Raw genomic sequence first — 27,213 nt, 5'->3', positions numbered from 1 at the left:
GATTCTGGATATTAGTCCTTTGTTAGATGTACAGGTTGTAAAGATTTTCTCCCACTCTGTGGATTGTCTGTTTACTCTGCTGACTGTTCCTTTTGCTATGCAAAAGCTCTCCAGTTTAATTAGGTCCCAACTATTTATCTTCGTTTTTATTGCATTTGCTTTTGGGTTCTTGGTCATGAAATCCTTGCCTAAGCCAAAGTCTAGAAGGGTTTTTCCAATGTTATCTTCTAGGATTTTTATAGTTTCAGGTCTTAGGTTTAAGTCTTTAACCCATCTTGAGTTGATTTTTGTATAAGGTGAGAGATGAGGATCCAGTTTCATTCTCCTACATGTGGCTAGCCAATTATCCATTTGTTGAAAAGGGTGTCCTTTCCCCATTTTACTTTTTTGTTTGCTTTGTTGAAGATCAGTTGGCTCTAAGTATTTGGGTTTATTTATGTGTTCTGTATTCTGTTCCACTGGTCTGTGTGCCTATTTTTTATACCAGTACCATGCTGTTTTTGTGACTATGGCCTTATAGTATAGTTTGAAATCAGGTAGTGTGATGCTTCCAGATTTGTCCTTTTTGCTTAGTCTTACTTTGGCTATGCGGGCTCTTTTTTGGTTCCATATGAATTTTAGAACTGCTTTTTCTAACTCTGTGAAGAATGATGGTGGTATTTTGATGGGGATTGCATTGAATTTGTAAATTGCTTTTGGCAGTATGGTCATTTCCATAATACTGATTTTCTACCCATCCATGAGCATAGGATGTGTTTTCCATTTGTTTGTGTCATCTATGATTTCCTTCAGCAGTGTTTTGTAGTTCTCCTTGTAGTGATCTTTTGACTCCTTGGTTAGGTGTATTCCTTAGTATTTTATTTTTTTGCAGCTCTTGTAAAAGGGGTTGAATTACTGATTTGATTATCCACTTTGTTGCTGTTTGGTGTATGGAAGAGCTATGGATTTCTGTACATTAATCTTGTATCCAGAAAACTTTGCTGAATTCTTTTATCAATAAGTTCTAGGAGCTTTCTGGAGGAGTCCTTAGGGTTTTCAAGGTAAATTGACTTCCTTTTTACTGATGTGGATGCCCTTTTCTTTTCTTTTCTCCTCTCTCTCTCTTTCTCTCTTTCTTTCTGTCTTTCTGTCTTTCTTATTGCTTTAGCTAGGACTTCCAGTACTGTGTTGAAGAGGAGTGCTGAGAGTGGGCATCCTTGTCTTGTTCCTGTTCTCAGCAAGAATGCTTTCAACTTTTCCCCATTCGGTGTTATGTTGGCTGTGGGTTTGTCATAGATGGCTTTTATTACATTAAGGTATGTCCCTTGTATACCAATTTGCTGTGGGTTTTAATCATAGAGGCATTCAGGATATTTGCCAAATCCTTTTTCTGCATCTGTTGAGATATCATGTGATTTTTAATTCTGTCTATGATTTGCACTGTATTCTATTGGTAAAAACAAGTTATTAAGTCTAGCATAGATTCAAGGGGGGTGGGACAGGAAAGTGTCTTAATTTAGTGTTTCTATAAAGAAATACCTGAGACTGGGTAATTTATAAAGAGAAAAAGTTTATTTGGCTTATGGTTCTGATGATTAGAAAGTTCAACATTGAGCATCTGCCTCTGGTGAGGGCCTCAGGCTGCTTCTCCGTGTGGCAGAAGGTGAAGGGGAGCCAGTGTGTGCAGAGACCATGTGGCCAGAGCGGAGGAAAGAGCAGGGAGGTGCCAGGCTCTTTTTAACAACCAGCTCTCAAGAGAATAAACAGAGTGACAACTCACTCACCTCCACATCCCCCAGGGAAGGCATTCATCTACATGAGGGATCTGCCCCCATGACCCAGGCACCTCCCATTAGACCCCACCTCCAGCGTTAGAGATTAGATTTCTACATGAAGTTTTAGAGGAGGCAATCATCCAAACTATAGCAAGAATTTTCTTCCAGCTCTTGATGTAAAGAGTTAGACACGTACAACAGGGAGGGATGCTATTGACAGCAGCAGTCTTGAAAGACAGCCAGTCCTCTGGCCCCCACAGTTCACATGAATCCTACATGAAAGTTTACTCACTTTCCTCCCAGGATCCCCAAAGTCTCATCTCATTAGGACATCAAGCTCAAGTTCTTGATCTTGTCGTCTAAGTCAGGCCTGGATGAGGCTTCTTGGGGTAGGTCCCCAAGTACAGTTCTTTTTGATCTGAAGGCCAGCGGACTAACAGGCAAGCTTTTTGCCCCTCACACACCTAGTATCCAGGGATGATCAGCAATAGGACAGCTGTAGGAGACACTATTGTTAATGAAAACTATTGGACTGTAAGATGCTTCTCAGCCCTAGTCCACGGTGGTTGTGAAATCCAGACAGATATGTATGATCAGTTCCTTGATTAGGGCCCAGACCCAGTCCCTTGAGTGCATCTGTGTGGCTTTTGGCTTCATCCTCTGAGCTCTTGACTCCACACCATGGACTAGTCGTCCTTTTTCATAAGAAATGGCCAGGTTTTGCATTTGAATAGCTTTGCTAGACTGCTTCCTATGGGTAAAATTTGGGGACCTAAACTTCTCTTTTCATTTTGAACTGTCTCTCCTTTTCAGTCTAATCTTTTATAAGCCCATTAGAGAACTATGTGGGCTTCCTGTGTATCTAATTGTAATCCTCTACATTAGACAGAAACTACACCCACAAATCTCTTTTAGACAGCCTCCTTTCTACTTTGAGAGTTGGGGTGCTGTGTGACAACACCCTTGAGCTTCTTAAAAACTTTTTTTAAGTCTATCATAAGAGAATGTCTAAGAGGCATGCCCTTAGGATTCTTAGAAACGGCTTCTTATCTGACATATTCCATGAAGGTGTTTGGTTGCAGTAGCACCCCATTTTCAGTTACCAGTTTCTGTTTTGATTATGTCATTACATGAAAACATAGTGGCTTAAAACAAAGTGATGCTCTGTATTAGGTTGCTTATGACTGTGGGTAAGCAGTTCAGGAAGGGTTCCACTGGATAGCATCATTTTTTTTCCATGTGGAATTAGCTTCCTCACTCACATGTCTAACCACTTGGTGCTCCTTGGTGCCTCACTCTCCATCTCCACCCTGCTCCTCTCTCCTTCACCCCTTTTTCCTTCCTTCCTTCTCTCCTAGATGTGTGTGATCAGTTCCTTGATTAGGGCCTAGACCCAACCCAATCCCCAACCCTTCCTTTATCCCACCTTTTCTCTCTTGTTCTTTCTCTCTCTCTCTTTCTGTGCATGGTCTCTCATCCTCCAGAATCTCTACATGTAGTGGTCTCAGGATAGTCACACTTCTTCCCGACAACCAAATTCTGAAAGGCAAAAAGTAGAAACTGCCAGGTTAATTATGGTTCGCACCTGGAACTAGCAAAATGTTGCTTCTGTAATCCGCTGGTCTGTGCAGTTAGAAGGCCAGCCCACACTCGAAGTGGGCAGAGAGGTAGCCTCCTCCTCTTGACAGGGAGCAGCACAGGCTGCAGAAGAGCGTATGAAATGGGAGATACTGTTTTGGGCATCTTTGGAAAGTGCAGCCACATAATTTTTAGAAATTATTTTAAATGTGATTTCTCAATGCTTTGTGTATGGGTATCCATATATGCTATTTTTGTCAGATATAGCAATCATGAATATATTAACTTTGTTAAACATTTGGATTAAGAAGCTCTCCTTCCCTGTTCTTTGCTCAGGAATAATTCAAAAGATTATAATTAACTATTTGTCAAAAGTTTGAAACAACTTTCATAAAACCACCTGAACTGCCTACATGACAAAGATTTTTATTTGGTCAAATTTTTTTTTTAGTTAAAGGTTTTTTCCCCCTTGATTTCTTCTATATCATATGTGTTTAGAAAGTCTTTCCCCAATTTCAGAACATTTGAATATTTAGTCACAGTTCCTATTTGTTGTACTTGTATATTTTACATGTAATTCATTAATCCGCATAGAATTGTTTTGGTGTGAGATGAAGGCATAGCTTTCTTTTCCCCACCCAGATTTTGAACCAATTAGATAACAACTCATCCATTCCCTGATAATTTGCATTGCAGCCTTCATCCTATTCAATGTTAAATATTCTGAAGTCTGTTTCTGGATTTCTCTTCTCTCCTGTTGATATATAAGTTCTTTTTCCCATGCTGTGTTTTTAATTTTAACTATATTCCAAGCATCTTAAGTTTGTAGAAATCACTAAGTGTTCATGGCTATGAAATGTGTGTAAATGCCACCCGACTCATACTAAGAAGGTATGCTTTTAGACTATCGAAGACAAGTTTTTTTCAAAATTCTATTAAGAATTTGTTTAATGTATACCTTAGCCAAATGTTTTTGTGCTAACTTTTGTGTCCTAGAAAGGAGGAATAAATGGAACACATACTAACCACGTATTTATGTTCATGATCATGACTTTCAGATATATAAATTAGTGTGTGTATGTCTCTCACAAGGAAATGAATAAAATGAATTTACCATTGAAGGTGATAGTCAAGTAAACTGAAGCAGATGCTAGAAAAGAGTTTTCCTAATTTATTAAAGAAGGCTGTTTGTAGAGTAGATCTAGTAATATTTAATTTCTGAACCATGTCATTTAGCTAATAAATTACTTTAAAATGTACTCTTTAACAAAATGAGTCTTTTATCTTCATTAATGTAGCTTATTTTTGTTTTGCAGTTACTGCTTTGTGTTTGCTCTGGGATACCTCACAGTGTGCCAAGTTACTCGAGTCTATATCTTTGACTATGGACAATATTCTGCTGATTTTTCAGGGTAAGATGAAAACTGATTCAGTGGCCTGTTTATCCATTCTAACAAGGTGGTTAAAGAACAAAATATATTTGCATTTAGTAGTTCAAGTGAAAAGCTATTATTAAATATTTTAGTTGAAAATTTCTTTCTAAATTTAGAATTTCCCTCTTGTAAGTAGTCTTTTATAGTACTGTCTAAGTCAGTAAGAGCCTTGTTCTGCTTCTTCCTACCTAACGGGTCTTCCTTTGGTTCTTAGGTCCTTGGGCTAGGTCAGTCTGAGTTTCCTAGAGAAGATGCTCAAGGATGCATTTTACTTCTATGCATTTCACCTCTTTGCAGTGTTCTCCATTCAACACCAGTATTCAGTTGAGCAGTGGAAATAACTTCTAGTATTTGTTCCTTCGAAGGGAATTTATTTTCTTCCTGGTGCTAGATGAGTCTTTTTGTCCTGTAACAAAACTGATTATATGTTATCAGGGGAACTAGTCCCCAATATTTCAATGTAGGTTCTTTTTATTTTCCCCAAGTGTCAACCAGTCTGAGAAATAAAGAGAAAGAGTACAAAGAGAGGAATTTTACAGCTGGGCTGCTGGGGGTGACATCACGTATCGGTAGGTCCATGAAGCCCCCTGAGCTGCAAAACCAGCAAGTTTTTGTTAGGGATTTCAAAAGGGGAGGGGGTGTACGAACAGGGAGTAGGTCATAAAGATCACATGCTTCAAAGGGCAAAAAAGGAGAACAAAGTTCACATGCTTCTGAGGCCAATAAAGATCACAAGGCAAAGGGCAAAGCAAGATCACAAGGCAAGGGCAAAATTAGAATTACTGATGAGGGTCTGTGTTCGGCTGTGCACGTATTGTCTTGATAAACATGTTAAACAACAGAAAACAGAGTTCGAGAACAGAGAACCGGTCTGACCTCAAATTCACCAGGGTGGGATTTTTTTCACCCTAATAAGCCCGAGGGTACTGCAGGAGACCAGGGCATATTTCAGTCCTTATCTCAACCACATAAGACAGAGACTCCCACAGCGGCCATTTATAGACCTCCCCAGGAATGCAATTCTTTTCCTAGGGTCTTAATATTTAATATTCCTTGCCAGGAGAAGAATTTAGCAATATCTCTCCTACTTGCATGTCTGAAGAAAATGTGGCTCTATTCTGCCCAACCCCACAGGCAGTCAGACCTTATGGTTGTCTCCCCTTGTTCCTTAAAATCACTGTTATTCTGATATTTTTCAAGGTGCACTGATTTCATATTGTTCAAACACACGTTTTACAATCAATTTGTACAGTAGTGGTCCTGAGGTGACATACATCCTCAGCTTACGAAGATAACAGGATTAAGAGATTAAAGTAAGACAGGCGTAAGAAATTGTAAGAGTATTCTTAGGGAAATGATAAATGTCCACATTAAAATGAAATCTTCACAATTTATGTTCAGAGATTGCAGTAAAGACAGGCGTAAGAAATTATAAAAGTACCAATTTTGGGGACTGATATATGTCCATGAAATCTTCACAATTTATGTTCCTCTGCCGTGGCTCCAGCCCATCCCTCCGTTCAGGGTCCCTGACTTCCCACAACAATATGTCTGTTGTGAAATAAATGCACAAGCTCTTATAAAGTAACTTGCTTTCCATCTTTATAAAGTGACATCTGCTAACACTTTGGTACCAGATGGGGAAGTTGAAGATAAACCTTTATATATGTTTTTTTATGTCAGGCTTGACTGCTTTCTCCAGTGAACAAGATACAGTAGGCCTGCTTTGGACTAGTCTTGAGTCATCTGGACAGTATAAGTAATGAGCAATAAATCCAATTTAAGGATACGTGTATTGGAAAAATCATGGTACCTCTGACAAAAAAATTGTTCAGCGATAGAAATGGACCAAAGTTGTATGAGCTCAGGGAAAAAAGTCACTTCTATGAAACAAGAGAATTTTAGAAGAGAAAGAGGAAATAACTTTTTCTCCCTAATGAGATTGAAGTATATTTTACTACACAGATCTTAAAAATAGGTTCAGATGAAAGGAAATTACATCAAAAACAAATAAAGCCCAGGTCAAAACAAAACAGTTTAAATGCACTAAAAAGCCAGTTAATCAAAGCTGTCGAATGGAATTGGGAAATACACCTGGAAGGGCAGAAAAGGAGAGCAGATGTTGGCAATCTGGTTTATGGATAGTAGGTATTCCTGGAGAACATGACCTCATGGGCAGGATCAGTAGATGCTGGACCACTGTGAAAACCTTCATGAGCTTGAGGAAGTAGCCCAGGTCACATTGTCATCATAGTGTAATGAAATTAGGAAATAGTTATATAAGTTTAAAAGAATTGCAATCACTTAGAAAATTTAATTCTCCTGAGAATTTGCAACCATATTGGTCTTGTTCATCATGCATCCTAGTGCTTAGCACATGGTGGCATTAAATATATATTGAGTCAGGAATAATACTTCAGTACAGAAGAAAGTTGAAAATACAGTGAGAAAAATGGGGGAAAGTAACAGACAACACAAATGGAGAAACTAGAGCCATGTGGGCAAAGGCTGTGCCATCTGAAAGAGAAATTAAGAGCTTTGAATACTTGAATTATAGTAAGTGAGAAATAAGCATTTATTCATAGTAGAAAATAGAAACAAAAAACATACTTTTAAATAATTTAGTTTAATGTTGATAACAGAAATATTAACATTAGCAACTTAAGCTTAGCGATACCATAAAATCATGAGTTTTCACATTGACCTTTAGAGTCCTGGGACTCTGCAGGCAGGTTCTGCAGGTGTCTTAGGAGCTCAGCAGATGAGGTTCTAGGTCTTCCAGTCTTGCTTCAGCCACATCTGCTCTGTATTTCTCTAGTTTGTATTTTGGGATCCCGTATAATATTTCATTAAAAATATTTTGTTGCTCTTTTAACCATTCGATTTAAATAGTGATTTAACACAGCCAAATTGAATTTATTATACAACCATGTGGATTGGTGTTAGTATGGATTTGTGTGGCCCAGTCTTTGCTGGGCTCTCACAGCCCCTCCATCAGTTTGATCTTGGTCATTATCATTACCCTTTTTATTTCCCTGGTCAGCTATTCCAAATTATTGTCAGTCTCAAGGCCTTTACCTAACATTTCTGTATTATCTAGGGATAGGCTTACTACATTTAAAACAGTAACTTTATTTCAGTGGCTTAGCATAGTAAGAGTTTATTTCTCATTCACATTACAGTTCATTGAGGATGGAGTCTCTGCTCCACAGTCATTTAGGGAACCAGACTCCTTCCTTCTTGTGGTTCCACCTCCTTCAGGCTCTGGAATCCTCTAGGTTAAGTTGAGGGCGGGGTGGTGAGTATGAGCAAAGCGAGGGTGTGCCTACGCAGCACTTCTGCCTGCATCCTGTCTGCAAGCATGAGTCACATGGCCTCACAGATCAGAGGACAATTGACATTAAGAGCGTAGCGCATGTTTAAAAAACAGCTGTATAGGACATGACTTTAGAAGTATTTTGCTGACCTCTAAAATGTCATTGAAGGCTGAGTGTGGTGGCTCACCCCTGTAATCCCAGCACTTTGGGAGGCCAAGGCAGGTGGATCACCTGAGCTCAGGAGTTTGGGCAACATGGCAAAACCCTGTATCTACTAAAAATAGAAAAAATTAGATAGGCATGGTGGCACATACCTGTAGCCCCAGATACTCAGGAGGCTAAAGTGGGAGAGTCGCTTGAGCCCTGGGGGCAGGGGTTGCAGTGAGCTGAGATTGCACCACTGCACTCCAGCCCAGGTGACAGAGACCCTGTCTCAGAAATAAAATAAAATAAAATAAAATAAAGCCATTTAAACACTTAAATGCAGTTTTAAATGTTTAAATATGTAGGAGAAAAACAACCTGGCCTTTTTAAGATAGAAAACCTGTTTATAAAACTCCAAGTTTAAAGAATACCTTTTAATCCATTAGGAGAAAACTTTTTATTATTATTATTATACTTTAAGTTCTAGAGTACATGTACACACCGTGCAGGTTTGTTACATAGGTATACATGTGCCATGTTGGTTTGCTGCACCCATCAACTTGTCATTTATATTAGTATATCTCCTAATGCTATCCCTCTTCCAGCCCCCCACCTCCCGACAGGCCCCAGTGTATGATGTTCCCCTCCCTGTGTCCAAGTGTTCTCATTGTTCAATTCCCACCTATAAGTGAAAAGTGTTTGGTTTTCTGTCCTTCTGATAGTTTACTGAGAATGGTGGTTTCCAGCTTTATCCATGTCCCTGCAAAGGACGTGAACTCATCTTTTTTTATGGCTGCATAGTACAGGAGAAAACTTTTGACCATTATCAGTGAACTGATAAAGATTAGACAGTCGAATTAGCTGAAGGAGACCATTGTGGCAGAATGAACTTGAAGGCTCTTGGTTTTCTGTTTTTTGTTTTTTAATGGACACAGGAGAGAAAAAAGCCACCTAGAGACAGACTCTCCCCTTGATGAAGTATTTGGGCACAGGGACCCCTTGAATGTGTTATAATACATGAGCAGAAAAGATCCTGACTGGATCCTAATTAGAGTGAATATCGTAGCTGTTCAGAGTGTCAGATGGTTAAGAAGGTGAACTGGATAGTGACTCACCCTTCGTGCTGAGCTGGCCCGTTGCTCTGATGCTAGAAAGCGCAAGAAGCAAAGCCCAGACTCCTGCTGGGGAATCAACCTGAAATCTCTCTTGTATGGGACAGTTTTACTTGCACAAGAGTATGGAGAAACTGCGTGTGGGTGTATGTGTAAATTGTTAGGTTTAAGATACATTTAAAATGTTGATTAGGTAAAGATAAACTTATACCATAATACAAGTTTCTATTTACAGAAAGGTTGAAAAGCTACTGAAGTTGTTTGATCTCATGTTAGCCTCAGATAATAGATACAAGAGAAGTATAAAACAACTAAATAGCTTTCTTCATGTCAGCAGTAATCAGTTAGAAAATATGATAGAAAAAGGATCCTTTTTCAAAAGCAAGAAAAACCATGAAATATCTGGTAATATGTGTAAAAATAAATGTACAGAACCTCTATGCAGAAAACTATAAATTTTTACTGTAGAACATAGAGTAATTGGGAAAAAAATTCAACCCGTTTGTTTGAATAATAAAACTCAGTATTGTGACTGGGTGCAGTGGCTCACACCTATAATACCAACATTTTGGGAGGCCAAGGTGGGAGGATCACTTGAGCTCAGGCGTTCAAGACCAGCCTGGGCAACATGGTGCAACCCATCTCTACAAAAAATTTAAAAATTAGCTGGGCATGGTGCTGTGTGCCTGTAGTCCCAGCTACTCAGGAGGCTGAAGTGGGAGGATCGCATGAGCTTGGGAGGTTGAGGCTGCAGTAAGCCATGTTCGCACAACTGTACTCCAGCCTGGGTAACAGAGCAAGACCCTGTCTCAAAAAAAAAAAAAAGAAAAGAAAAAAAGAAAACAACCCTCAGTATTATAAAGATACGAATGGGGCTGGGCGTGGTGGCTCATGCCTGCAATCTTAGCACTTTGGGAAACTGAGGCGAGTGGATCACTTGAGGCCAGGAATTTGAGAGCAGCCTGACCAATATGGCAAAACTCATCTCTACTAAAAATAGAAAAATTAGCCAGGCATGGTGGTACACAACTGTAATTGCAGCTTCTTGGGAGACTGAGGCATGAGAATCACTGGAATCCAGGAGGTGGAGGATGCAGTGAGCTGAGATCAAACCATTGCACTCCAGCCTGGGCGACAGGGCTGTCTCAAAAAAATAAAAAATAAAGAAAAAAAAAATACTGATTCCCCCAAGTTAATCTGTTGGTGTAATGCAGGTAAAATTGGAGTTTTGAGGGAAATTAGATAAATAATTTGAAAATTTTCTCTAGAAGAATAAATGCTTGAGTGTAGTGAAGTTGATATAAAGACATACTACTGTCTGTAAAGCAGGAGTCATTAAAATATTCTGGACTGACAGGAATAGACAAACCAAGGAAACCAGGATGAAGGACCGAGAAAGAGACTCATGGATCTAAGAAATAAAAATACAGAACAGCAGTGGTGGGATCAGAAATCTGTGGGGAAAGCCAGGCTCTACTCTTCAGTAAATGGTATTGGGATGTTTGGAAAGAGAAGAGAAAGGTGAATCCTTGCCCCACGTATAGATAATAGATTGTAGATGGAAGCAAGAACAGATTTTTTGGCAAAAGAATATGTTGTTTCTGTGGTACTGAAAGAGTTGCTTTTAGTGCACCCACCAAAAAAATATGTATGTGAAATAATTTTTCATTCACGTCAAGAATATATCTTAGAGCTAACTGAACTGTATCAGAGGTTTGGTAAATGTTTATTACTGCTCAGTCGTGTGTGCTCCTTCACTAAGGTTTATTAAGCATGCGTTGTGCGTTTTGATAGGTTCTTGAAGGCTGAGCTGGGTACTTTTGTAGGCAGCATTTTTTTCAGGTATAAGAAGAAGTGATAGAGCATGTGATCTGATAGCCACAAGTGTGCTTGTCATGTCCATCAGTCCTTTTTAGAAAGCATTATTCATGCTCAGAGTCTAATCGTGGATGTGTTTCTGTGTTCTGAAATGAGTCATGGAAGGCCCCCCTTGGCCCTTCATTATCTTCCCCACACATGGCGCCCAGCAGCTGTGTTGCAAATAGGGTTGATGTGAATCATTAGACTGCCTGTGAGTAGTGGGCCTTTATCCTGGCCCATTCTGTGGGAGTGTCTTCCAGCCCCTTGACCTACGTTTGATTACAGGAAACATTCCGTTTGGCTGCCACTAATGTAATTCAAGTTACCGGGAGTAAACAGAGATGGATCCATTTGTGGTTTGCTTTGTCTGTTCCCCACCCTACCCAACCAAGCCTTTCTCCCTGAACATATGTGTGTTCACCAAGCAGTGTGGCACAAGATTCATCAGAAACATGCAGTGTTGTTCTCACTCATAAGTGGAAGTTGAACAACGAGAACATTTGGACACAGGGAGGGGAACATCACATATTGGGGCCTGTTGTGGGGTGAGGGTTAGGGGAGGGATAGCATTAGGAGAAATACCTAATGTAGATGAGGGGTTGATGGGTGCAGCAAACCACCATGGCATGTGTATACCTATATCACAAACCTGCATGATCTGCACATGGATCCCAGAACTTAAGAGTATTAAAAAAAAAAAATGCAGTGTTTTCCTGAGGCTGAGAAGCTGGTGACGGACCTGCAGGGCCCCCTTGGTGTGTGCCTTCTCACCTGTTCTTTCTGTTTTAGTTCTGTTGCTCATCCCAATGTCTGTCTCAGCCATATCTACATGTCCAAACCTCCACAGTCTTAAAGGCCCAGACTAAATGACTCTTGTTTGAAATGCGTTCCCTCAGCTGTCTCTGTGCAGATCTTCAAATAGCTCACTGGGCAGTGGATACTTTGTTATGTAGTTATTCACATACCTTTCATTTTTCATTTCCTGTTCTCAAGAGAGAGCTTCTCCAGAAACAGCACTTCCCTTTTGATTATTATGTCTCTTCAGCGCCATTGGCTTCATGGCAGTTCTGGCAGTTACTATGCAAAGGTGTGAATGGGAGAAAGGACCCAGCTCCTATTAAACATCTGCTGTGTCTCAGATACTATTAAATTTAATCCACACAGTGGCATTATTATCCGTGTTTTATAGATAACCGTTTTGAGAAAAGTTAAATAACTTCCTTGTCTTCCACAACTGATGTGAAGTGGGGTCAGGATTCAGTGTTCTGACCCGTATGTCCAGCTGCCTATGCACTCTGCTGTCTAGGGCCTCTTGTGCCAAGTGTGCCTAAAGCTGCAGTCCTGATTTCCCTTCTCAGTCAGTTTTCTCCTCCTAGTTAGTTATCCTGGTCAAAAACCTTGGTGGTGCCAGGTGTGAAACCCTGCATTGGATGCATTATCAAATCCTGTTGACTTTCCCTTCAGCATAGATCTAGAGGTGACTTCAGACCTCCTGTGCTGTTACCTTAGTCTGAGCCACCGTCTTCCCCTGCCCACCTCCCCTGCCTCCTCCCCCTGACCCCTCCCCCTACCTCTGGTGCCCCCACAGTCTTTTTTCAACCTAGAGTCAGAATATATTCCTTTAAAACGAAGTCACTCTTTTGCCTAAAATCCTCCAGTAGTTTCCTGTCTCACTCAGATTCAAGCCTCTGTCCTCACTCTGCAGAGCCTGCCGGATCCGGCATCCTGCTTGCCATCTTTAGCTTCTGTTCCTGTCCTCCTTGCTCGTCACATTGGCCTCTGTACTGATCCTCAAACGTGCCAGTCACACTTCTTCCTGGGGCTGTTGAACTTACTTTTCTCTCTTCCTAGAACATTTTTACCCCAGGCCTCCACAGAGCTTGTCCTCTATTTCACTGTCATCTTCTGGGTGAGGCCGGTTCCCACCTTTGTTCTGTATTCCTTAGGCCCCTTACTCTGCTTCATTTCACTGCCCAGGACTTGCAGCATCTGACACACTGTATCTCTACCTGTTTATTTGTTTATAATCTGTCTCTCTCCAGTGCAGTATAAATTTCATAACAGCGAGGACTTGGCCTGTCTTGTTCACACTGTGTCTTTGGCACATAGAACAGTACTTGGTGAATCGTAGGTGCTCATTAATTAAGTACTTGTTTTTTCTGAATGAAGCTGTAAGAAAATGAATGAATGGATGACTAAGACGAATGGCCTTTTCCATTACCTTTCACTTTGTATTCATTTGGTGCTAGGTAAGTGGGGTTACTTGGTGTCAGTGGATTTTGTTTGGATGCCAGGGTACTTGTACACTTAGGATAACTGAGGTGAACAGTTAACAGTTTGCCTCTGTTGCTGGGTAACACATGTCCTGGTGGCAAGCTGTTACCTAGTGGATGCTTTTAGTTGATTTGTAGCATTAATATACAGACTTCTCTTAAGCTTAGTGGTCTCCCAGAGATAATGGAACAATCATGAAAGTAATTGTTCATTTTTAGCATTCATTCTCTTGTAATGTTTAACTACATTTGAGTTTTACTGTGTAATAGAACCAAATCCTACTATTCTTGTTCTTTGTAGAGAAAAAAAATGTGTGAATATATTTTTTAACTTTTTCATCCTTTGTTTTATTTCAGGAAGTCTAGAGTTTTTACCTCAGCTGAATTTTTTAATATTAGCTGAAACTGTTACATCAGTTGAAGTATTACTATGAACAGTTACATTTCATATTTTCCCACATTCTTAGCAGAGGATCATTGGGAGGAAATTTCAGTAATGCCACTTAAATATACTGATGTTGTCCTATAGAAGGAAAGGGAAGCTCCATCCTGAGGCCCTGACCTCACTCTGGAAGTTCCAAAGCCTTCTGCTTCCCCTACCTTCTCCAGGTTCCCGTTTCCATACTAGGGAAACAGGAGGTTCTTTCCAATTCATGTCGAGGTATCCCAGACTTTCCTAGGGCCCAGGAAGTGGTTAGATACTGAGGCTCCATTAATACAAAGTCAACAGATATTTAATAGTTAAAGTGTCAGTAAAGATGTAAGTGAAATAGTTGTGTGAATCACCCTAATTGTCCTGAAACAGATATTTATGAACAAAATATGCTGTTAAGAAAGCCCACTGCGGTTACGTCCTGTGCGCCATTGCACGGTTTTCATTTGTAAATGCTTCCTGCACAGTCGATCCTGCTGCGGAAGGGTGAGGTGTGCCCTTTCCCATCAGTCTTTCTTGTCTCCCAGCCGTGTACCTGCTGCATTGGACTCATCTGTCTGTTTTGGCCTCCAGTTTGCATTTCTGAGCTCTCTTTAATCTGCTCATCCCTTACTGAACTTTTCCTATAATCCTTTCTTATTTTCATCCACAACATACTCCTGCATAGTTCCCTATGATAATTTTGTCTTCTGTCTTTCTGTTTCTCCATGTGCTACACCCCGGCTGACAGGTTGGACCAGAGGCATTGGGACTGCCATCCTCTTAAAACAAAGGGAATGTATGGAGCTAATGACCATCAGGAAATGAAACCAAAACTTGACGAGGCATTTCTATAAATCCGTCAGCACACTGACAGTGTATTAGGTGCCAGGTACTGAAGGCACAGAAATAATTAAAGCAGTGTTCCTGTTAAGTAGCTCATGGGTTTTTTGTAGTAATAGGAAAATAAATGAATCATTACAATATATAATAAATGCTTTCAAGCACAGATAAGAAAGAACAAATGGGAGAGAGTATAATTAACTTACAGAAGGAGTAATAGATCTTGACTGGACACTTAGATTCAGTTTATTTTATATTTTAAATATATTTATTGGCCAGGCATGGTGGCTCACACCTGTAATTTCAGTACTTTGAGAGGCTGAGACGGGTGGATCGCTTGAGCCCAGGAGTTTGAGACCAGCCTGGGAAACATGGCAAAACCCCATGTCTACAAAAAATTAAAAAATTACCCATGTGTGGTGGCACGTGCCTGTAGTGTCAGCTGCTTGGGAGGCTGAGGGGGGAGGATCGCTTGAGCCCAGAAGATCGAGGCTTCAGTTAGCTGAGATTGCACCTCTGCACTCCAGCCTGGGTGACAGAGGAAGACCCTGAAGAAATTTTTAAAAAAATTTATTTAGCACATATTTTGTGCCAGACACTGTGCTACATGCTGGAGATTCAGTGGCAAACAGGACTGTTAGGTTCCTTGCCTCATGGACCTTCTAAACAAGGGAGAGATTTTAAAACAACCACTGAGATTTAATAAAGAAAACAACTATGAATGTTAAAACACCTTGAAGGAAACAACCAAGGACTAAGATGAAATGAAGGGTATTTGCGTGCATGTGTGTGTGTTTTTGTGGGCAGAGGGAAGCTGCTTGAGGTCGAGTTGTCCGGTGGGCTTCGTGTGCAAAGGGATTCTTCAGCTGATTCGTGAAGAGGGAGGAATAACTTATCCTTGTGAAACGGTTCCAGGAAGAGTAGTCTGGGTGGAGGGAGTAGCATTTGGAGAGAGGCTGGAGTATTCAGGTCTGTTTCCTGCCTTCCTTCCCGCTCTGTTAGGGCATGATTCTTGGAATCAGCAGTACAGCTACACGTCACCTGTCCTCCCAGCCACACGTCACCCATCCTCTCAGGTATACGTCACCCATCCTCCCAGCCACACCTTATCTGTCCTCCCAGCCATACATCACCTGTCCTTCCCACACAGCTTACTTTCACAGGAGCTTCTGTGTCCTTTGCACCTGATGGAATAAAAGTTGCATGTGGGTTCAGGGGCCCAAGTGGGCACAAGAAGGACATTCAGAGCACTTATTTACATTTTTGTTAACATCTTGTCTGTATATACCTGACAGCTTACTGTGTCACTGAATTGACAAAATAAATGTAATAGTTGTTTTATCAGTTGTTACTATGTTTTAAGGTGGCATGGAAATTAGAATTTAGAACTGAAGAGAATGTTGTAACTCACCAGTGAGCTAAACTATGAAAAGAATTAGGCAGAATGAGAAAAGTGATTCTCTCCCCCAGGGAAATGGAAATTATAGGGCATTTTTATCATTTTCAAGGACTTGAAAACGATAAAGCCCTTGTGAGGACGTCTGTGAGGACGGACATGAAGTGGAGACAGAGGCGCCTGCGTTCATTGTCCCTCCTGACAGCAAACCCAAGGTCTCCCACACGCCCGGCCACCCAAGCCACTCGGGGCAGCCCCCCTTCTCTTTCAGGCTGCTCTCTGCTCACCACTTGGTTTGCACGAGTGCCTGGTGCATCCCAGGACATCTCTCCCCCGGCTCCACTTCTGTCTGTGGTGCCCACGTGACCTCCCGGGCACACACTGCTTCTCATCCTTGCGGCCTCCAGGCTGGGCAAGGCCCCCTCCTGGGTATCTTGCAAAGCAGAAATAGCAATCAGGTGTTTCAAGCCACCTGGGGGATTTAGGTTGGTTGAAGCATGATTCCTTGAGAAGTGAGTATGTAAATGTAAGAACTGACTTTTAAGGGAACCTGAGAGAAATCTCCTCCCTTAAGTACTTCCAGTTTAAGAACATTTGTCATTGATAAGACCTTCCTGTAAGTTGAGGAGAATGAGCTGTAGCTTCTCAAGGGCCCAGGTCTGTGAATCAAAGTTCCAGTGGTAGGAATGTTTAAAGCAAACCTTTGCTGCCAGTTTGCTGATGTTGTGAGAAAGACACCTCTGTTTGCCAGAGGCAGCAGTTTGAGTTTCTGCACTGAGCGGTGTGGGCTGCTAGAAGAGAGCAGGTCAGAACTAGACCCCCAGGGGTCTAAGCCTGGAGCCTGGAGCCCCCTCCCCTCCTGGCCCCTTTCGTTGGCGGTGCATGGGGTGATGCTGTGTGCGCCACAGTGTCCTCAGGTTCTGTGAAACATGTTCTCCTCTGCATGTATAGAGCACAGTCTACCTTGGGTCAAAACACAATTTCCTGGTTTTATTATATTATTGTTTCAAAAAGTTAAATAACTTCTTGTCAATTGTTCTTCAATACAGTCTGTAAGCTAATGTAATAGTTAAAGGATAAAAGCCTTGCTGGTGGTTTTATTTTTTTATTTGTTTATTTTTATAGAGATGGGGTCTTGCTCTGTTGACCAGGGTGGTCTCAGACTGCTGGGTTCAAGCAATTCTCCCACCTCAGCCTCCCAAAGTGCTGGGATTATAGGCATGAGCCACCACGCCCAGCCTTAACTGTTTTTTAACACTGTCTGTAAGCTAATGTAATCCTTAAAGGATAAGATGCATCCTAGTGGTTTTCTTATGTGGATATATTTTTTTCCTTTCCAAGTTACTCATTCAATTATAATGACTATAAAGTATGGGAGAATAATGCCATTTTTAAAATGATTTTAAAGTCATTTTTCCTTTCAAATACATCATGATTTTGGTTCCTTAGATGGCTGTGTGTAGAGTCCGTAACCCCTGGGTGCCTAGTTTTTAGAATAGGGAGTTGAGAGTCTGTCCATGATTTGTTGAAGAAAGTACTGAGCCGAAAGCAGGAGACTGGGGCCGCATCTCATGCCTGCGCACTTCTCAAAATCTCCAGGCCTTGTTTTCTAAAGTGTGAGATGAGGAGGCCAGGTTAGATCACTGGGTCACCAGAGATTTCTTTTAGGGGTGGAGCCTTTTTCTTTTCTTTTTTGTTTTTTGAAGCTTTGGAGAGAGTCCAGATCCCCATCTCCTATGCTGTCCTCAAATACATAACTCCTGAGTTATTGCTGAAATCCCTTGGAGGTCTTTTTTATGTTAAAAATTTCAGGCTTTGTAGTGATAAAAGCAGAACAAACTCTTAACTCATATGTCATAAGTATTGTTTTAACTTTCTTCTTTTTAAACACTAATTTTTTTTATCTTGTCACAGCCCAATGATGATCATTACTCAGAAGATCACTAGTTTGGCTTGCGAAATTCATGATGGTAAGAATTCTGAAATTAATTTTTATTGCTGAAAAAATTTAATTCCAATAATATTTTGCTTGAGATATTACCATAACTTTCTGCTATTAGAGTAAGGAAATGGAGGGAGGTAAGATAGGGAAATATACTTAACTGTGCTTAGGGTTATGAAAAATGCTTGCTTTCCTTCAGTGTTTTATCTTCATTTTTAATTCAGTGCAGTGACAGAAAGTAGAATAGTGTGATTTAGTCATGTGGCCCACAGTAGTGATAATTTGACATATAAAGGAAAGAGATGTTTGGTCTAGATCAAGTTTTATTATTTCCTGCTTCAGCTCTTCATTAAATTTTTATTATAATTTATGTGTTTTCCCCACCTCTTCTCCTTTATATACACACATTCATAATTACATGTTTCCATGTATTTTTATTATGAATAATTTCTGTCTTCAGTGAGTGGACATCTAGTCCTGGCCTAACAGGACTCCGAGTCATGAGATTTGGGTTCTGATTCCTTCAAAGACTGAAAAAGCCAAGCATCCCTGTTAGAACGGTCATTTGTATGTAGCATGGGGAGCTTTTGAGATGAGTTTGAGCCCCACTGTGTCTCCACCCATCCTGTGCCCACTCCCCGCGCAGGTTTTCCCTCAATTATTGTCAGAGGACCAGCCTTAACAGTACTGTGAAGAGCGAGAGAGAGAGAGAATTTTTCTTCTTCTTCCCTCTGGCTACTAACAAGCAAAATTAGCACTTAGTTTTTTTGGGGTGGGTGGTGGAGGGAAGGAGGTAGATTAAAAAATCTCTGCTACTTGTTTAATCAAGTCTGTAGGTTAAACAGCAACTCTCTTTCTGCCCTTCAGAGAAAGAAACACCACTGAGGTAAAATTCTGCATACAGGAGGGAACATGAGGATGTGGCTAGAGTGTGGGTTTTGATGGATAGGCAAACATACGCTCAGATTCCAGTTCAGCTTCTTACTGCTTCAGTTTTCTCCTTTGTCAATTAACAGTATGATTCAGCTTGGAGGGTTTTTTTGTGGATTATAATTTATGCACAGTGTCTTGTAGTTCTTGCATCCTGATCAATGAAGTGGGTGAAACTCACCAGACTCTGATACTAGACTGGAGTTATAAAACTTATGCTAGGAAACACTAGAGGTAAAAGCGTACAGTTACCTTCAGGTGCTGAAACTTCTGTAGTATGCTAGTAACAGATTACTCTTGTGACACTGGAAAGAGAATATAGGGAAGTTGTGGATCAGGGATATAATTTTGTCTATAGGTCTAGAAGTATCTGATGACAATATATATTCAACTCAGAAGAACAACAAACCTCATTTTGTGACCTGTTCTTTTAAATGGATTTAATGGTAATTATCTCTTTAGAACAGTTTAGATTTTGATTAGTCTTAGCAGTGTTAGAGGAGTTCATACACTTTAACTTTTCAAACTGCGTTCCTCTTCCAGTTTGCTTCAGACATCCTCCGAGACAGTCTGCTGCAGGTCTTCCACACCCCATACCACCCACCCCTTTATTCCCAGGGATAGATTGAACCCTGTCTAACCCATATTTTATCAGCTAGTCTTTCAGAGAAGGGCCTTATTATCTGTGTATCGGGGGACCCCAAGACCACTCCCAGTTTGGTGATTCACAGGACTTAGCATGTGGTTGAATTCATGACTAACATTTATTACAGCGAAAAGATTCCAAGCAAAGTCAGTAAAGTACAAAGGTGCCTGTCATGAAGTCTGGAAGAAACCAGGCACAAGTTTCCAGAAGTCCTCTCCCAAGGGAGTCACAGAACGTACTTAATTCCCCCAGCAACAAATTGTGACAACACCTGTGAAGCGTCCATCAGGCAAGCTCTTTAGACTCTCAGCACCCAAAGCTTTTACTGGGGACTGGTCACATAGGCCCCCTAGCACACACCAAAATTCCAGGCTCCTAGAAGGAAAGCAGGTGTTCAGAATAAACCACATCTTTAGCACAAATAGGCTAGGCATAGGGGACATTTCCTATTGGTGTAGGGGACTGTGAACCAGCCAAGTTCTCGCACAGCAGCCATGGGCACACCTTATAAGCAGGCCTTTCTAAGGATAGCAGTCTCAGAACTGTGTTAATTTGTTTCTGCACAGCCTGGTTCTGGACCACTCCTAGATGAAACCAAATAAATTACCTACAACTGTGTCTGTTTCTCAACTATCAATCCACTGTCATCATTCATATTTGTATCTTCAGGAAGCAGGTGTTATTTTATCCTTGGGTATTTGTAGGCATGGTTTTTAAGACATTTCATCACCCTTATATAATAGAGCCTACTTACCCTTCTGGCTTTGAATTGTGTATATGAGATTGCTGAGGGCTGAGGATGAATGACTAAAATAACCTGCTGGCATGTTTGCTCATGAAGTCTGGCTTATATTGTGGCCTGTAGGGATAGTGTAGCTGGTTGTCTTGCTGGCGGCGTCATTGATGTCACCTCACGGTAGAAATACTTCAACCTAAAGGAATGCTTGTACAGGTTGAATATCTCTTATATGAAATGCTTGAGAACAGAAGTGTTTCTGATTTGGGATTTATTTGGATTTTGGAATATTTGCATACATATAATGAGATATCTTGGGACCCAAGTCTAAACACAATTAATTGATGTTTTATATATACCTTATACACATAGACTGAAGGTAATTTATACATTATTTTTAATAATTTTGTGCATAAAACAAAATGTGTGTACACTGAACCATCAGAAACCAAAGGTACCACTATCTCAGCCACCCATGTAGATAATCAGTAGTTGTTTGGCATCACCATGATTCCTGACTCTGAATTTACATGAAAATGATAAGCAATCATTTTCTTATACCTATTCATACATAAGTACTAAACAGTGGAAGATACGCCATTCCATTAATTCAGTGAAAAAATGGTGTGTTCAGGGGAACTAAGCAGCACAGTAGAATCACTGGACCACCCGTGTCAGCTGTTAGACACAGCAGCAGTGGCAGGCTTTCCGTCTCCACCTGCAACGTGGTGTCGCACCGGGGCTCAGACATCTTCTCATACCCCATTGTTTGCTGGACCGCCTCACTTGTACTTGGTTAGACTTCTAGCTTTAAAAAATGGTATCTTGTCTTTAATTGGTTTTTGGTGATTATTTTGGCAAGTTCCCAAGTTGTGAACTGAGAAGGGAGGCTGGGCTTGTTGTGCATGTAGACTTTTGACACAAGTTTGTTCTATGAAACTCTGTCCTTTAAGCTCTGCGTCCACTTTTCTTGCCTAGTTTATACTTCGAAAGCAGTAATTGCTTCTTTGAGTAACATGGCAGACTGAACTGGTGTAGAGGCCCACCCTATGCCAAACACTTGGACATGCTGACTAAACATAACAACACAGTTTATGTATGGCAAAGCTTGAAATCACAAAGAAGGCTGTTAACATGTCACTTGCCTGGTAAAAGCATGAGGGAAAAAGGATAAGAAGTTTTTAAAAATTGAATACTTATCCTCATTTCTAAAGAGGGCTTTTTTTTTTTTTTAAGGAAAGGGTGGACAGCATATATCTGATATGGGGGAAGAAAGTAGAATTGTCATGAGTAGGAATTATCCTTTTTGGGGGTTTAAATCCTGATAATGTTTTACCGTTTTCTCTTCTTCTATCATCTTTTTTTTAAGTGTTTTTTTTTCCTCCTGCTTATAAAAAGTAGGTATGTGATCATTGAGGAAAATTTGAAAAATACAAATTGGAAATATGAAGAAAAATAATCTTCCATGTCCCTCCCCAGACATTTCTCAGAGCCAGACTTTTTTTTTTTTTCTTTCTTTCTTTTTTTTTTTTTTGAGGCAGAGTCTTAGCTCACTGAAACCTCCACTTCCCAGATTCAAGTGATTCTCCTGCTTCAGCCTCCTGAGTAGTTGGGATTATAGGCGCCTGCTGCCACACCCAACTAATTTTTTTTTTTCTTTAGTAAAGACAAGGTTTTACCATGTTGGCCAGGCTGGTCTCAAACTCCTGACCTCAGGTGATCCACCCACCTTGGCCTCCCGAAGTACTGGTATTACAGGTATGAGCCAGTCTGTGCCCGGCCCCTTCTTTTTTATTAATATTTCCTTTATCATCTTATGAGGTATAGTTTTCTTTTTACATAATTGTCAAAAGTGGAATATGTAATATATTCCCTTTCCCCAATTGTTGCATATATAGGCTGTTACTTTTTTTTTCAACTATTATGTATAAAGTTGTGATGATCCTTGTCATAAATTTTGAATCGCACCTTCAGTTATTTCCTTAGGGCTAGAGTTTTAGGAATAAAGGGTAGAAAGATTTCTAAAGTGTTTGCTATACTGGTTTACAGAAAGATGATGTGAGTTCCTCTTGGTACCTCATTTATTTGTTTATCTTCTGTCTCCGTACTAGAATATAAGTGCTATAAAACCAGGGAGTTTGTTTTTCCTCTGCTCTTTCCTCAGTGCATAGAATAGTTCCTGAGGCATTTTAAGGCGGTAATTATTTTCTTCTCATCTTTGTTTTATATACATATAAAATACATAAAATGTGTGTTTTACATAATTTAGATTATATTATATGAGTAAGAGCCCTTTAAAATTTCTGCATACTTATAATAGGTGAAAATGGCATCTTGCTCTTTTAATGTACATTTAATGATTTATAATGATAACGTTATTAATCGTGAAATTAACATTTCATGTTAGTTGGCTACATGTATTTCTTCTACGATTTGTCTTTTCATGTTTTTAGGTTTGTCTATTTATTTCACTGTTTTTTAATTGCTTTAGCTTTGGTTCTTTGGGGGAATGTTACTACTTTACTTATATTAATTTATTAATATTAATGTTGCTATTTGCTTTTTACTTTCATTCCCCTTTCGTCTTATATTTTTAAAGCATATGGATCTAGTAAGTTGATGTGTAATCTTAAATAATATATCCTCCTCTTTGAAGAGAAAGGTAAATAGATGAAAGAAGATGATGTATTTGAGTTTGGTTTTCATGTATTGGAGTCATGGAGGAGTAAGGAAATTGCTCCTTGCTTTATGTTGAGCTTCTAGTTTATAGTACTCATGTGTAGTCATTTAAGTCATCCAGTAATAGAAAAATTGTAATGCCCGTTTTTGAAAAGTCATAGCATTTAGAATTAAGGATAATAACATTATAATTTAAAAAGTGCCAACATTTGGGAATTATTTAATTATAACTCCCCTTAGAGTGGAGTTAGATACCCAACCATGTGTTATTTTATAGAGACTTTTCACATGATCGAAGCTGTGTTGCCATGAGAAGGAAAAGAACAGTCATTATATCAAAATTGGGAATATAATAGCATGAATTTCAAATGAGGAAAGTAATGAAAGTGTGCATGGGCAAAAATGCCATTTTGGGGGGAAATCTTAATTGGTAAGAAGAGTACCTATTTTTGTTTCTCAGGGATGTTTCGGAAGGATGAAGAACTGACTTCCTCACAGAGGGATTTAGCTGTAAGGTACGTGCCTTTGCATCCTATTCTGCCATGCTTCCTGCACCCCTGCCTGGGACCCACGTTCCTTCTGTGACTGAGGCTGATTAGTTCTTCTAGAGGTACTTACTTCTGAAAATCAAGCCTCACTCCCTCCATGCACCTCCCTTCTGGCTCCTGTAGCACCCTGCCTCTGTGATTGTACATGTGCGCCTCCTATGGGCCACAAGGTTAGCTGCTAAAGTTTTCGTTCCTGTGAGACTCTTGAGTTCCTTGAAGACAGGAGGATAGTATTGTCTTCATGTCTGCCATGTAGTAATTACCGGTAATAATAGCAGCTGCCATTTACAGGCCAATAACTTGATGGCAGGTACAGGGCTAAGATACAATATATTAATATAGCATATCGATGCCGTATTTTGAAATTATAAAGAACTAGTCAGATAATTCTCATTATTATTTGAGGAGTTCATTCTGGGATAGGCTTCTACTTCATTTACTGAAGGCACTCTGATGACTAAGGAATGGCTTAATTTCACAGGGTCTATCTCAACTAATATAATTTGAGATGGAATACTCATTATACTTACAGAAAAGTTTCCCATGGATTACCTTGTTTCCAAAACTAGAACGAATAAGTGCATAGCTGCTAGAAGAATGAGATTGTTTGTGATATTATTTAGAACTAAACTAAGTATTCATCTTTCATCCCAGGTAGCATGTCTTGGGGGTCTTTTTGTATTTTCCCATCTTTAAAAATGTTCTATTCCGATAGCCCCTATAGTCAGTCTTTATGTATCAATAAATAGACACTTGAGTAGCTTTCCTGACGAGAGGTTAATTTGGTCTTGGTTCTTTGATCTTTAGGAGCCCTTGCGCCATCCCAGTAGCTACTCATTTACAGACACTCAGCTGCCATTTCCCCTATGCCTCTCACATCGAGAGCAAATCCCCAGACCTAGGTAACCGCACCTCTCACCTACCTGAACAGTGGAAGAAAGCTGAGTGGAAAAACACTGTCTTGCTCACTGGACTCATTTTAAATTTGTTACCCCAAATTTAAAATTAGGATCCTTAGTATTGCCAGTGGTTCTGCATTTCCTCGGTCCACTCACTTGCCCACACTCTTCTAAGATGATATATTCTCCTTCCTGCCAGACTGCTAACACGCCGTCCCCCATACTTGTGTTGGTAGCAAAATTTTATTTTTTGGAGAGAAAAAAAAGCAATCCTGCTTTTATTCTGCAACCACCAAATCTACCATGCTGCCTGAATCTATAACACAGTGCTCTACTTTCTTTCCTGGTGTCAGGTGCTAGCTGTGCATAATCTAATTGAAGGCCAGCTTCTCACTGCTGCACAGAGTTCACTTCCTTCTCAAGGGTTTTGCTGCATCAGTTACTCCTGCCTGTGCACTCACTGATTTCTCCCTCTCTGTTGGGCTGTCCCCACACCTGAACAGAACAAGCTCATGACACCTCTCATTCCCTTCTGGCCATCACCCCATTACTGCACACTCCTTTAGAGGAGCACTTCTTGAAGGCTTTGTGGACATTCAGTGTCTCCCCCCATTCTCTCCTCAGCCCCCTGCATTCAAGTTTTTGTGCCCATTCTTGGTCTGAAATCATTCTTTCAAGATTGCCCTTAATCTTGGCCGATTTCATTGTCAGCTTGTTTGCATGATGCTGAACCTCAGCAGCACTGGCCAGTTGGCCAGTCTTCTGAAATACCTTCTTCACTTCCTTCCAGGACGTTCCCTTCTTTCAGTTTTTCTCGTCCTTCACTGGCTCTTTGTCTCTGTCTCTTCTGCTGAATCCTCTGCCCCTGCTTCTGCCTTACCACTAGCCTGGGCTCAGCCCTGGACTTCTCCGTTTTCTCCAGGTGGTCACATCCGTTGGCTTTACAGGCCATCTTCATGTTTGAAGTCTCCTAAATTTATATTCCCGCCCAATCCACTCCCCTCGGCTCCAGCCTCATTTATCCAACTGCCATTTTAAGGTCTTCCATGGATAGTGACAGGCAGCTCAAACAGAACATGTTCAAAACAGAACTTCTGATTTGTCTCCCTCTTCCTTCCTCCCACCTCATCTGTTCCTCCACCATTATCACCCAGTTAGTTAATAGCAGTACCATTATCACTGGTGGCCTGGGGGGACTTCCATTTTCTTACAGCAAATCCACTTCACCAGCAAGTCAAGTTAGCCCTTCCTTTAAAATTAATCTCTAATCTGACTGATTTTCACCGCTTCCACTGGTCACATCCCAGTACAAACCCTCATTTTCTACTTGGTCTGCTGTGGTAGCTTTCCTTCCTGGCTTCCCTATTTTCTCCCATGCCCTGTGCAGCCTACTTTTCAGCTAGCAGCCAGAGAAGCTTTTAATGTGCATTGGATTATATTATTCCTGTCCCCTGATGAAAATCCTCCAGTGGCTTCCACTGTAATTTAGAATAGAATTACAAACCCCCGACCATAGCATATAAGGCCCAGCAAGAGCCCAGAGCTCGACCCCACTTCCTCACTCAGTCCATTCTTAACTGTGCAGACCACTCTGTCACAAATACCCTCCCTTCGTGCCATCACTTTCTATCCCTTTACTCTGCTTTGTTTTCTTCATAGTAGGTATTACTGTCTGATGTTATACAAGACATTTGTTTTATTTGTCCTTCCCCCTGCCCCTGTCATTGAGGACAGGAACTTTGTCTCATTTATTGTCCCCATCATCCAAACTGTGATCATTATTTGGAGTGATTTCGCCTCCAAGAGTCAGCTGACAATGTCTAGACATTTTTGGTTGTTACTGCTGAGGGAGGTGGTGCTACTGGCATCTGGTGGGTAGCACCTAGGGGGTGCTGCTAAACACCCTGCACTGCACACGAGGACCCCACAACAGAGAATTATGGGTCCAAAGTGTCAATAATTCTGCAGATGAGAAGCCCAAACTTGAGGCAACACATAGTTGATACCAAATATCAGTGGAATGAATGAATGAATCTTTTGTTTGATATTATACACTACAATTAGACTTAAGTTCTCATTTTATAAATAAATATAGTTATTTACTTCAGTACCTAAAATGACTTGTTGTTTGATATGACAGTTGAGCCAAAAATTACTTAAGTAAGTTTCATGGTTTAGAACTATCTCCTGTCCTTGCTAATGGTGATACATAGTTTGACTTGGTGTTAAAATAATTGGTATTGAGAATGGAGCTCTGCTGCTGGAGTACAAGGAGTTCTTTTATAACCTTGTGACTGCAGGGTACTTACCCCTGGTCTTTGATACAGTGAGAAAGCATGCTGTTTCATCATTAAGTAGAAAGAACTAAAAGAGAAAATCTGCCAGAAACATTTTCTGTCATCAATTTCAAACCCTAAAAAGAAAATACTTAAGGTTCAAGACATTTTTAAAAGTGGAAAAATAATTCTGGAAAAGTTAGAAAAATAGTTTGGGCTGAGTGGTAACCCAGATAGTATCAGATGAACAGGAATCACTATTTTGTTCTATTTAATTTCTCAAAGAAAAATAATATATGCTAAGCTAGGCAAGGTGGTGTGTGTCTGTCATCCCAGCTACTCAGGAGGCCAAGGCAGAAGGATTGCTTGAGCTCAGGACTTTTGAGTTCAGCCTGGGCAACATAACAAGACTTAGCTCTTTAAAAAACTGTTTAT

The 27,213-nt window shown here is 40.4% G+C and overlaps 1 protein-coding gene across 8 annotated transcripts in view; it reads left to right on the top strand.

Annotated features, from left to right (window-relative positions):
• The window catches only part of LOC105486520 (membrane bound glycerophospholipid O-acyltransferase 2), a 146,476-nt gene that overhangs the window by 92,073 nt on the left and 27,190 nt on the right, over positions 1-27,213 (top strand). For 7 of the 8 annotated variants that reach the window (XM_011749422.3, XM_024794312.2, XM_071076197.1 and 4 more), the window contains 3 exons: positions 4,649-4,744; positions 18,037-18,092; positions 23,516-23,570. In XM_011749422.3, the coding sequence (XP_011747724.1) occupies positions 4,649-4,744; positions 18,037-18,092; positions 23,516-23,570 (207 nt within the window). Of the gene's footprint in view, positions 1-1,147; positions 1,296-4,648; positions 4,745-18,036; positions 18,093-23,515; positions 23,571-27,213 lie in introns of all 8 variants that reach the window. The other variant, XM_011749424.3, reaches the window with a different exon arrangement.

This window comes from Macaca nemestrina, chromosome 13 (assembly GCF_043159975.1).
Source record: "Macaca nemestrina isolate mMacNem1 chromosome 13, mMacNem.hap1, whole genome shotgun sequence".
Taxonomy (NCBI): domain Eukaryota; kingdom Metazoa; phylum Chordata; class Mammalia; order Primates; family Cercopithecidae; genus Macaca; species Macaca nemestrina.
This window is presented reverse-complemented; position numbering and strand designations above follow the sequence as displayed.